Here is a 13715-nt window from a genome sequence, read left to right on the forward strand (position 1 = left end):
GTTGTCCCACTCGTCTTCAATGGCTGTATAAAGTTGATGGATATTGGCAGGAACTGGAACATGGTGTCATACACATTGATCCAGAGCATCTCAAACATGCTCAATGTAGCACGCCCTGACCTTAGTTATCTTTGCTTTCTTTATCATTTTGGTTAGGTCAGGGTGTGACGAGGGTGGTATGGGTGTTTTTGTCTTGCATAGGGGTTTTTGTATATCTATGGGGTTTTGGTATTGTCTAGGTAAATGTAGGTCTATGGTGGCCTGAATTGGTTCCCAATCAGAGACAGCTGTTTATCGTTGTCTCTGATTGGGGATCCTATTTAGGTTGCCATTTTCCATTTTGGTTTGGTGGGTTATTGTCTATATGTAGTTGCATGTCAGCACTCAGTGTTTATTAGCGGCACGTTACTTTTGTTATTTTGTTAGTTTGTTAAGTGTTCTTCGTTTATTAAAAGGAAGAACGTATTCCAATCACGCTGCGCCTTGGTCTCCTCTATACGACGAATGTGACACAATGGGTGACATGTCTAGTGAGTATGCAGGCCATGGAAGAACTGGGACATTTTCAGCTTCCAGGAATTGTGTACAGATCCTTGTGACATGGGGCCTTGCATTCTCATGCTGAAACATGAGGTGATGGTGGTGGATGAATGGCACGACAATGGGCCTCAGGATCTCATCATGGTATCTCTGTGCATTCAAATTGCCATCGATAAAACACAATTGTGTTCGTTGTCCGTAGCTTATCCCTGCCCATACCACAACACCACCACCACCCGGGGGAAATGTTGACATCAGCAAACTGCTCGGCCACACAACGCCATACACATGTCATCTCCCCGGGTACAGTTGAAACCGACATTCATCTTTGAAGAGCACACATTTCCAGCGTGTCAGTAGCCATCGAAGGTGAGCATTTACCCACTGAAGTCTGTTATGACGCCTAACTGCAGTCTGGTCAAGACCCTGGTGAAGACTACGAGCACGCAGATGAGCTTCCCTGAGATGGTTTCTGACAGTTTGTGACAAAATTCTTCAGTTGTGCATAGGGCTGTTGGGGTGACTGTATTGCCGTCACATCAGCAGTCATGAGTCATGACCGCAGTAAAATTCCACATGACCTTGAGTCACGTAATCTCCACTGCTGGCTTGCCTCTGAAGCTAAGCAGGGTTGGTCCTGGTCAGTCCCTGGATGGGACACCAGATGCTGCTGGAAGTTAAAAATACATATCTGAATTCCCCACGGCAGTGATTGGGGACTTTGCCCTGTGTAGGGTGCTGTCTTTCGGATGGGACGTTAAATTATCGTCTTGACTCTCTGTGGTCAGTAAAGATCCCATAGTACTTATCGTAAGAGTAGGGGTGACATGCCACGTTCAAAACAACTGGGAACTCAGAAAAATACTAGGTCAACTCATGACGTCAGTGATATTCAGGTCGGAAAGTCGGAGCTCTAGAAAGAAGCAGAGTTCCCGAGTTGGATGACAATTCAAATCGATTTTTACCAGTTGGATCTGGTTAAAGTTGTTTTAAACACTGAAGTCTGAGAGAGATTTTTGAGCGTATGGAACATTTCTGGGATCTTTTACTTCAGCTCATGAAACATGGGACCAACCCTTTACTTGTTGCGTTCATAATTTGACTCAGTGTATATTTAATTATTTTGGTCTGGGCCACCTAGCGGCTGGGGTTCCTAAGCAACCGATTATGCCTGCTGGGTTCCTAAGCGACCGATTATGCCTGGAATCGGCCCTGCACCCACTATCCTCCAGTGATCCAAAGTACTCTGCCAAAGAGAAGAATGGATCCTTTCTATGTCTGCTGTCAGTGTGTAGCCAGTGTCAATTTTGTCAAAAGATCACACTTTGTACATGTTTGTATAGGCCTTTGACAAACTTTGTAAACATGCATTATGAATTGCATTTAAATAATCCAAGTATTTTAATACATGGAGATGGATGGTATTTGAATTTAACTCGAGTGGGAAAACTCTGATTGCATCAGTCTTATTTTTCTTTAAGTTTCCGTGTTTTTGTGTTGAGGGACACATTGCAGTCATAAATATTGTAGCCATCTTCCGTCTGAGAATTTATTTAGCAGGACCTCACGACGAGTGGTCGAAGTTTGACGTCACTTTGACCCAACCCACTACCGGAAGACTTCCTTAATTTTCACCGGAGATCAACAACGCATTTAGCTAGCTATGTAACTTCATTCACCATGCCAGAAGTACACTTTGATTAGGTAACCAAATTGATTCTAATTATTTTACATGTAACATTAGCGAGCCTGGCTTCGATGCAACCTTGATAGTTTTTACATTGTGCTGTAAAAAACTATATTGATTGTATCGAAGCTATAGTTAGCCTAGCAGCCAGATGATGAACATCAGGCAGTAGGTAACGTTATTGTTTTGTTTTCAGCCAGCAGAGAGACTACTACTCCATCACTCCACTATCCATTCACTTCAGGTCTGGCAAAAGTAGGACCAAAGAAATCTACCCTGCAAGCTAGCTAACCACAGTATACGGTATGTTGCTCACATTAATAGTGTTTTTGCTTGCTAGCTCATGACGTATGTTAGGCTATCTCTGCTGTCGAGGTGTAAGGACTCGGTGACGTCATTGAAATCACACTATTGGTTTAGCCTTGACAGAACTGTGCATTGTTTGTTATGCGCCAGTGATCTTATGACCAGACGCCACAGAGCTTTGATTGTTTTTGTTTGCAATCACACCATTAGGATGGTGCGATGTCCTGGCTGCCTTAAGTTGTCTTAATGCGTGCCTTGTGTTGGGTTCAGGTTGTCTAAACATCAGCCTGTTACCATGGTTACTCCATGCTATCAGTCTGAAAGACGTCGCTGTAAAAAACGCAGTAGTCTGTCTCTACAAGCCAGAATGTTGAATACAGTGATATTTAAATGTACTTTATCGGTTGTCCGTGCTGTTGGTCCTTTTGGAGGTAGGAACTGGACTACTGGAGATAGGGTAACCACAGGAAAGTGTTGTTTACCCGAGTTTTTGCGGAACCGTTAGGTTCTGTTGCTTGCTTGTATTTTCCATCTCCTGATGCATTTCACGTGGTGCACAGTATGTAAACAATAGCCGAATGTAACCAAATGTTCTCGACCAAAGCGCTTCCCTTGCAATCAGCTGATTGTGTGGGAATTTGCCAGATGATTGTGTGGGACAACTTTTGGTCTGTGCTTTGGTTAAACTCGGCTATTGTTGACATTGTGCAAATCGCGTGTGAATTGTGGCAGCATTGAAAATACAAACCAACTTACAGACCATCATACTGAAAGGAGTGTTAATAACACTACTCTGTGGCTATTTTGGCTCAGATTACCTCCTACATAAGGCCAAAATCAGCGGACAACAGGTGAAGTATGTTCAAGTGAAGTTTATTCCACAGTTTGACTTGTGATGGGACTGAACACAAAGTGAGCCTAAATGTTAGAGATGAGAGAGTCTTCCACTCTCTGATTTGTAGAGGCTAGTGGTCAGCCATCACACAACTGAAAGTATTTGAATATGTTTCTTATCCTAATTTATCCCAACTTAAATTTTTCAGTCCCGGGACTCAAGTGAGAGGAGCAACATGCCCAAGGACTCTGACAAACCTGGGGGTGGAGAGGACAGAACTGACTCCTCTGAACAGTCCCATAGTAAGAGAGTCCGGAGAGGCACACCTAGTCCTCACAAAGGGAACACCCCACAATGTGAGTAGCACCTATAGGGTGAGAACTAGATGGTATACAGCTACAAACATAATTTACTTTTTGTAGCAGGTTAGAAAATGTGGGTTAAGGTATGGTTAGGTTTAGAGTTAGTTAAAATAAATATCTCCCTGAAACGACCAAAAAATATGATTTTGAAAATGTATGTGTCTAGCCGCAACCCAGCTGCCTTAATGGTTCAAAATCAGGTGTACTATTTGAAGTCCAAAACGAACAGATGTCATTTAAGGTGAAGTTGGTCCACATCCCCTTTTAGAGCTGCATAACCTGTTGCCATTGCACCCCTGTTTCACAGCCAGCCCACCAAGATTTGTGTCAGTGGAGGAGCTCATGGAGACGGCGAAAGGTGTGACCAACATGGCCCTGGCCCATGAGATCGTAGTGAATAATGACTTCCAGGTGAAGCCCTCAGAGCCAGCAGAAGGAAGGTGAGCTCAATGGATAGTCTTATAGAAGTGGCTGTCACTATGTATTCTGATTGCTGTGCCATGCACAATTATAAGACCTGATGTACTGATGCTAGAATCCACAAATTTGTAAATATGCTATTTTTGCATTTTGTATTGCCATTTATATTATTTATCTTGTTATGCTCCCAGTTTGGAAAAAAGAGTGAAGGAAATTATGCATAAAGCATTCTGGGACGTTCTAGAGGCACAACTGAGTGAGAACCCGCCATCATATAATCACGCCATCAAACTTCTTGCTGAGATCAAAGAGGTAAGACAGCTGTTGCTAGGCCATAGATGCAGTAAAGAGGTCTATGGCCCAAAGGGTGGTTGCTAAAGTCTGATTTGGATATGTTTTCGCTGCATAATATTTAGTAGTCCCTTTTCAGGTTTAGAAAAAGTGACTGCTAAATGGTAACTCCAGTTTGTATGAGCTGGTAGCATAGCTAGCATGGAGAAATCATAGGGTGGTATTCAAAGTCGTTTTTTAACTGTAATGCGGTTGATTGGTGACGATGACATGAACATGTATTGGTGTTGAAGTCCATACAAGCATTATACTCAGATTTTTACCTCATGTGAAATACACATACAGTATAAACAATAGCCTAAATGTAGGCTAATTTTACTGGAGGGCAATGAGGAGATTCGGGATCTTTCCACCACATGTTTCCATATTTCCTATTCTTATTTCTCGTGTTTTTTTCTTCTAGTGATACATTGTTATTGATTGTTGGGTTTTGAGTTTTGAGTTTGCAAGAAAGGCATTTCACTGTACTTGTGCATGTGACATTACAACTTGAAACTTGTTTCGGTCGAGTTCCATTGACCTCTTTACCGCATCTATGTTTTATCATTCAGAAGAGCAAATTTCATTAAACGGTCACTCTCTCTACCACTGTAGACTCTGCTGTCCTTTCTGCTTCCGGGTCATGGTCGGTTGAGGGGGCGAATTGAGGAGGTGCTAGACCTCTCTCTGATCCAGCAGCAGGCAGAGAACGGAGCTCTGGACATCAGTAAGGTGGTTGAGTTTGTCATTGGTATGATGGGTTCACTCTGCGCTCCGAGCCGGGATGAGGAAATCCGGAAGCTTCGGGAAATCACAGATCTTGTGCCTCTGTTAAAGTAAATCGGCAGTCAATTATTTTTAGTGCTGGAATGGGGTTATCTTTTCAATGATATGTTAATGTGACACAATTGATGTCTCCCTCTTTTTTGTCATTCTAACATAAGGCCTTATTTTGCTAAGTTTTATGCTTGGAATGTCTTCATCCCTGTCAGTACTTAAACATGTTCATACTCTCTCTCATAGGGCGATATTTCCAGTGATGGATAAAATGAAACTTGATATGGCCAATTTTGCCGTCAGCAGTATCCGACCCCACCTCCTGCAGCAATCCGTGGAGTACGAACGGAAGAAATTCCAGGAGTTTGTTGAAAAACAACCCAGTAAGGAGGACATCATGAGCGTCTCACAACTGATCATTGCTAATCACTAATGCTTCAATCATTCCTGGTTGAGCAAAATCCTACTTAAGCTATGTTGTGCTGGCTCTTACTGTAGATGATGTAAATGTTTGTGGAGTAACATGCAGACTTTTTCAGACGCCTTAGACTTTACTGAGAAGTGGCTTCAAGACTCTGCTAAATGTGTACTTCATGAAGATCAAGCGGGTGGGGCGGGTAGTTTACCCACTCCTCTCGCTGTGCACAACCATGCTTACCTGCGTCTGCTTAAATGGAACCACGCATCTGATCCTTTCCCTGAGGTAGGCTTGTCTGTCATACACCTTACACAGGCCCAACAATGGCCTAACAGTGGTTAATAATCCTTAAGTCTATTGATGTCTTAAGTCTTCACGTCTCTATGGATTAAAATGACCGCGATGCGGTGTCGTAAGTAACATAATTTAAAAAATCCCCCATTTAAAATCCATCAGTTTAAGATAGAGATATCAGTTTTTTTGCTGCGTTTCAGTCCACCGCATTCGCCTATGTTGGCCTTCCGCATCTGCGGTGGAAGGTGGCTGAGCTACAGCGGTATTCAGACCATGAAACAATCCAGATCATCTCACAAAAACATCTGTAGCATCTGAATTGTAACGCTGATGTGCCAACTTCTGTCTGTAACATCCGAACCGTTTGGGCTACAAACTAATATGACCCCATGGGACTCGTCTGAAGGTAACCCATACAAATGTATGGAGGTCGTTTTGTGCCAACAATAATAAGGGGTTAAGTACTGTATGTCAAAAAACCCAACAATATTTCCTGAGCTTTCTTATATCTCCTAGATAAAGGACAGACACTTCAAAACCTTATTCCTTATTATTTATTTTTTGACTGTCTTTTTTTGCCATTTATAAATGTTTTATTCAATGCGTTTCTATGGGCTATAGTAGTAAAGGCCAAATTCAATATTTGATCAAATCTATATCTTTTTTTTAATACCTAAAATTCCAAATCAAATCATCACTTTTTTATGTTCTCTCTCTTTTTCCTTTGTCCCAGACTCTTCTCATGGACCAGGTGCGTTTCCAGGAAATGCAGCAGGACTTGGAGCAGCTGGTTCTGGTGGCGTCTGTGCTACTCATAGTGTACAACACCACGGGAGAGGCCATCTCAGGCCTGCCAGGCCTTATGGACAGACTGAAGAGGACCATCGGGGTTCTGCTCACAGAGATGCACATGCCGTAAGTACACATTTAAATACACACAGTTTGAATGATCATACACACACTTGAATATACTCATAACCATGGTCTACGACATTAGGCATAGTGACTACTCTTGTTCGTCATACATAATACCCAGAGCCCTCATTCATTTTAGGAATTTATGAATTCGCCCAACTCTTAACTTTGGTCTGAAGGTCTTTCAGTGCAGATGAAGCCTTGGCTACCATTGGAGAGAGGATGTGTGTGGAGCTAAGTGGATGTCTGTCTGAACATGGCTTCTCCCCGTTCTCCACCAACCGGCAGAGCATTCTAAAAGGCCAGATCTCGGCTGTTACTCTCCCAGACAACGCCATCCGCAGGCTTATAGGTAATCTAACCATAGTTGAATGTATTTTGCCAATGCCATCCCCAATTCCCCTCAATGAAGTTTTGTGCAGAATATAGTTTGGGTCTGTATCTTCTGTCTAGTTGATCATCGTTTACATGTGTGGTCATGCCAATGACACGATGTGCTTGTGATGATAGCATACCTAGTTTGTTGCTCTGTGTCACTTTAACCCTCTGAGCATGAACATTCTTTCCTTACTCAGGCTCCCGCATCCAGACTTACCTGCTTGCCTTCCTGGAGTCCAGTCACAGGAGTGCTCCAACCCTGCCAGGGGGCCTAGCTCCAGTCAGCAAAGAGCTGGAAGAGATTGCCATGAAGTTTGGCCGTCTGGTCCACTTCAACAAGTTGGTTTATTCCCCTTTCTACCAAAAGATCCTTCAGGAGATTGTGCAAGAAGGAGAAAGTCATGACACCTAGGCTTTAACACTGAACTGTTAATTAAAATGGGATTACTGTAGGTTATCCATGCTTTCCATTGTATGGCTAAAGATAATGTAATAATGACAGTATTGTACAATGCCAGTATTAATTGATATGAAAATACTTATACACAAGCGCTGTTGCATTCACATGTTACTTACTTGATGATGGTGCCTCTGTTTCTGGATTGGTACAACAAACACGGGTAAAAAAAGGCATACAAAACGGCATGTTTTCTTTTACTTGCATTAAATAAGGAGTTCTGTGATAGCATCTGGAAACTATTTGGTACAGGCTACTCATGAATTGAATTGCTTGAAAAAATATACAACAAGATGTAGAATTTATTCCCAGAAGATAACACTAAAAAGTATTCCTTAATACACGTTTCCAAAGTGGTCCTCGATGGTAAAGGGGAGAACATAAGAGGACTTTTTGTGTAGAGACCCTCCTTGTTGGATATTTATTTCCACTGTAAACTGCTATGTATACTGTAAAGCACACATCGCTACCTAGGTTTCCATCCAATTGGCGACAGAGTTTCATGCAAATATTTTAAAATCTGCATAAAACAATATGCACATTTTCCCAACAGAGATGTGTTCCCATCAAACTGACAGACAAAAGGCTGTGCGTGATGATGTAGTGCAACTGAAAATAGCTTTTGCGGTTAAATTCTCATGTACCGAATAAAAATAAATAAACAAGTTAAATGGGTTTCCAGCGCATTTTCAACTCTACTGATGGTTTTCACACACAAAATGTTGGATTATATAGTGAGTGTGCCCACTCTGGTATTGGCATCGCTGTTGGCAAGCGCGCATGTTTAGTTTACATGATGAGATTATTAGGACAAAAGAGCGAGATTATTTGATATATCTCAAACGGCAGACAAGCATCGATGACCATGTCACCAGAATAAGACCCTCGATGTTTATTGGAAAGGAGCATCAAGCTCACCACCTTGCACTTTCACCACCCTGTGAACTTCATCACTAATTCACAATTTATTTGATCTTTAGCCTAATAAACTGCATGCTTTCCCTACGAGTCGTAGTGGGAGGACCACAACATGTCATCGTTTGACTCCAAGTTTACTTTGATGTGATGGTTATTATATCAATATTTGCGCACAAAAGTGTTTCCATTGATATTTCTCGCATAATTCATTATACCAACACAAATTCCACCTTTATACCAACACAAATTCCTCTTATAGCGTCTTTAGGCCTGTCATAATTTTTTTTTATCTGACATGTACTTTACTTGCATAAAAAGGTTGGATGGGAACCTGGTTATTGACAGTGATCATGATTGGTGCCTTGCACCTTCATGTGACCAGCTGTAGATTCATGATTTGGTAATTGTTTAAACATGTTAACAATTTTAATGAAAGGACAAAAGGTAATACTGAACCATACAATCAATCAAATATATTTATAAAGCCCTTTTTACATCAGCAGATGTCACAAAGTGCTATACAGAAACCCAGCCTAAAACAGCAAACAGCAAACGATGCAGATGTAGAAGCACGGTGGCTAGGACAAAAGCAGGAACCTAGGAAGAAACCTAGAGGAACCAGGCTCAAACGGGTGACCAGTCCTCTTCTGGCTGTGCCAGGTGGAGATTATAAGAGTACATGGCCATTAAGGCCAGATTGGTCTTCAGTATGTTCATAGATGATCAGCTGGGTCAAATAATAATCACAGTGGTTGTAGAGAGGTTGCAACAGTTCCGTACCACAGGAGTAAATGTCAGGTGGCTTTTCATAGCCAAGCATGCAGCAGTGGTGTTAAGTACTTGTGTTTTTTGGGGGGTATCGCTACTATACTATTTATATTTTTGACAACTTTTACTTCACTACATTCCTAAAGAAAATAATGTACTTTTTGTTCCATATATTTTCCCTGACACCCAAAAGTACTACATTTTGACAGGAAAATGATCCAATTTACGCACAAGAGAAGATCCCTGCTCACCCCTACTGTGTCTGATCTGGCGGACTCACTAAATACATGCTTAATTTGTAAATTATGTCAGTGTTGGAGTGTGCCCAAGGCTATCTCTCTGCTTTGCTTACTATAAGGAATTTGAAATTATTAATAATTTTACTTTTGATACTTAAGTGTATTTAAAACCAAATACTTTTAGACTTTTACTCAAGTATTATTTTAATGGGTGACTTTCACTTTTACTTGAGTCATTTTCTATTAAGGTATCTTTACTTTTACTCAAGTATGACGTTTGAATACTTTTTCCACCACTGGCATTCAGAGGTCGAGACAGCAGGTATGGTAGAGAGAGAGTCTAAAACACCATGTTTTTACAAGCTCTGTTTCCTTTTTGGCAAACCAGGTTTCCATCCAACCTTTTTATGTGAGTAAAGTACATGTTGGATAAAAAATTTATTGACAGGCCTGATGGAAACAGCAAATTTGTCTGTAAACTTTTCAAATCTCGACAAAACAAAATACACTAGACAAGGGGGATCTTTTTCTGTCTAAAATGTATTATGCGAGAAATGGCAGTGGAAATGTTTTCATGTGCAAATATTGATCATATTGGAGTCGGGTAATGATCTTTTGTGATCCTCCCACTACGAGTTGGGAAAGCATGCAATTTATTAGGTAAGGCTACATTTTTTAAAAATTATTTAACCAGGTAGGCCAGTTGAGAACAAGTTCTCATTTACAACTGCGACCTGGCCAAGATCAAGCAAAGCAGTGGGACACAAACAACAACACAGAGTTACACATGGAATAAACAAACGTACAGTCAATAACGCAATAGAAAAATCTATATACAGTGTGTGCAAATGAGGTAAGATTAGGGAAGTAAGGCAATAAATAGGCCATAGTGGCGAAGTAATTACAATTTAGCAATTAAACACTGGACTGATAGATGTGCAGAAGATAAATGTGCAAGTAGAGATACTGGGGTGCAAAGGAGCAAAAAAACAATATGGGGATGAGGTAGTTGGATGGGCTATTTACAGATGGGCTATGTACAGGTGCAATGATCTGTGAGCTGCTCTGACAGCTGATGCTTAAAGTTAGTGAGGGAGATATGAGTCTCCAGCTTCATTGATTTTTGCAATTCGTTCCAGTCATTGGCAGCAGAGAACTGATAGGAATGGCGGCCAAAGGAGGAAGAGGCTTTGGGGGTGACCAGTGAAATATACCTGCTGGAGCGCGTGCTACGGGTGGGTGCTGCTATGGTGACTAGTGAGCTGAGATAAGGCGGGGCTTTACCTAGCAAAGACTTATAGATCACCTGGAGCCAGTGGGTTTGGCGACAAATATGAAGCGAGGGTCAGCCAATGAGAGCATACAGGTCGCAGTGGTGGGTAGTATATGGGGTTTTGGTGACAAAACAGATGGCACTGTGATAGACTGCATCTAATTTGCTGAGTAGTGTTGTAGGCTATTTTGTAAATGACATCGCCGAAGTCAAGGATCGGTAGGATAGTCAGTTTTACGAGGGTATGTTTGGCAGCATGAGTGAAGGATGCTTTGTTGTGAAATAGGAAGCCGATTCTAGATTTAGTTTTCGATTGGAGACAGATGAAAAGTTATGACCTTCACTTCACTGGGTGGTGAAAGTGCACGGTGATGAGCTTGATGCTCATTTCCAATACCTATCGATGGTCTTAATCTGTTGACATGATAATCTGCCATTTGACAAATAATAATAATCTCGATCTTTTGTCCATAATAATCTTATCATGTAGTAGGCTATACCCACACTGTATCTGCGAGTGTGAGCAGTTGGCTAGAGCGCCCATGTACTCACCAGAATGGGACGTTCGCAATATTACACAAAATGTTTTGTGACAAAACCATCAGTAGAGTTGAAAATGCGATGGAAATGTTTTATTCGGCACTACGTCATCTGGCACAGCCTTTTATTGGCCACTAGCCAATTTGATGGAAACGTCTGTGGTGGGAAAATGTACATAATGTTTTTAAGAATTTTTGAATATTCGCATTTAAAATCTGTCCCCAATTGGATGGAAACCCAGCTATAGATGCAGATAAAACCAGTCATGCATACAAATGTGTATATACTGTAAGAGCTTAATGTTACTGTTTAACTTATTGTTTTCTCAACATCTACTGCATGTCCATCGATCTTTTGACTCATTCCATGCAACATTAACTCTCCTTCAATGCATAGCCGCGGGAAGTAGGGGTGTCGAGGGTGCTGCAGCACCCCCTGAAAACGCAGATATTTTTTTTTTTTATGAATAAAAATATACAGTACCAATGAAAAGTTTGGACACACCTACTCATTCAAGTGTTTTTCTTTATTTTTACTATTTTCTACATTGTAGAATATTAGTGAAGACATCAAAACTATGAACTAACACATATGGAATCATGTAGTAACTCAAAAAGTGTTAAACAAATCAAAATATATTTTAGAATTTAGATTCTTCAAAGTAGCCACCCTTTGCATTGAGGACAGCTTTGCACACTCTTGGAATTCTCTTAACCAGCTTCACCTGGAATGCTTTTCCAGCAATCTTGAAGGAGTTCCCACATATGCTGAGCACTTGTTGGCTGCTTTTCCTTCACTCTGCGGTCCATCTCATCCCAAACCATCTCAATATGTTTGAGATTGGGTGATTGGGGAGGCCAGGTCATCTGATTCAGCACTCCATCACATTCTTGCAAAAAACTCAAATCTGTTTTTGCCTTGTTATTATAGGGTATTGTGTGTAGATTGTGGAACAAAAACAACAATTGAATCAATTTTAGAATAAGGCTGTAACATAACAAAATGTGTAAAAAGAAGTCAAAGGGTCTGAATACTTTCCGAGTGCACTGTAAGTATTTTCTTTTTCGCGGCAGGTAGCCTAGTGGTTAAGTGTTTTGGCTAGTAACCGAAAGGTCGCTCGTTGGAATCCCAAAGCCGACTAGATGAAAAATCTGTTGATTTGCCTTTGAGCGAAGCATGTAACCCCAATTGCTCCTGTAAGTTGCTCTGGATGAGAGTCTGCTAAATGACTAAAATGTAATGATCAGCTCGTCAAAAATTAAAGGATGAAAACTTGAAACCACTTATCATGACAATTTAGCCCACGGTGTAAAGCTCCTGGACAGCAGTTGTGAGTATCCTGATTATCCGTTCCATATTGTCCATTTTACTTTGACCTGTCCTGTTTATTATTGGGCACCATTTATGTTAGACACATCATGCAGATTTATCAGATCAAATAGCCTGTCTCATTACATTGTCATACATTTTATCTCAAGCCTGTAGGCCACAGAAAAGGCAATTTGGCAATTTCGCGCATTGAGTAGCCTTCAATTTTCAGAACAAGAATAAACTGACGAGTTTCAGAAGAAAGTTCTTTGTTTCTGGCCATTTTGAGCCTGTAGTCAAACCCTCAAATGCTGATGCTCCAGATACTCAACTAGTCTAAAGAAGGCCTGTGTTATTCCTTCTTTAATCAGAACAACAGTTTTCAGCTGTGCTAACATAATTGCATAAGGGTTTTCTAATGATCAATTAGCCTTTTAAAATGATAAACTTGGATTGGCTAACACAACGTGCCATTGGAACACAGGAGTCATGGTTGCTGATAATGGGCCTCTGTACGCCTATGTAGATATTCCATTCAAAATCAGCCGTTTCTAGCTACATTAGTAATTTACAACATTAACAATGTCTACACTTTTTCTGGTCAATTAAATGTTATTTGAATGGGAAAAAAGTGTTTTTCTTTCAAAAACAAGGTAATTTCTAAGTGATCCCAAACGATAGTATGCACATAGTCAAAAGTTTAGACAAACCTACTCATTCAAGGGATTTTCTTTATTTACTATTTGTAGAATAATAGTGTAGACATCAAAACTATGAAATAGCACATATGGAATCATGTAGTAACCAAAAGAAAATTGTTAAACAAATTAGAAATGTTAAATTTGAGATTCTTCAATGTAGTCACCCTTTGCCTTGACAGCTTTGCACACTCTTGGCATTCTCTCAACCAGCTTCATGAGTGCTTGTTGGCTGCTTTTCCTTCACTCTGC

The 13715-nt window shown here is 40.8% G+C and overlaps 1 protein-coding gene across 1 annotated transcript; it reads left to right on the forward strand.

The window, feature by feature from the left end:
• The first annotated feature begins 2119 nt into the window (after positions 1-2119).
• On the forward strand, positions 2120-11949 carry tcp11l1 (t-complex 11, testis-specific-like 1). The gene is made up of 11 exons (XM_055939624.1): positions 2120-2244; positions 2424-2530; positions 3577-3724; positions 4038-4170; positions 4342-4462; positions 5096-5316; positions 5504-5640; positions 5797-5960; positions 6703-6884; positions 7064-7236; positions 7460-11949. Exons 3-11 carry the CDS (start codon positions 3604-3606, stop codon positions 7672-7674), a joined length of 1467 nt encoding a protein of 488 aa, XP_055795599.1. The 5' UTR covers positions 2120-2244; positions 2424-2530; positions 3577-3603; the 3' UTR covers positions 7675-11949.
• Positions 11950-13715: the final 1766 nt, after the last annotated feature.

The sequence above is a fragment of the Salvelinus fontinalis genome, chromosome 12 (genome assembly GCF_029448725.1).
Source record: "Salvelinus fontinalis isolate EN_2023a chromosome 12, ASM2944872v1, whole genome shotgun sequence".
Lineage (NCBI taxonomy): Eukaryota > Metazoa > Chordata > Actinopteri > Salmoniformes > Salmonidae > Salvelinus > Salvelinus fontinalis.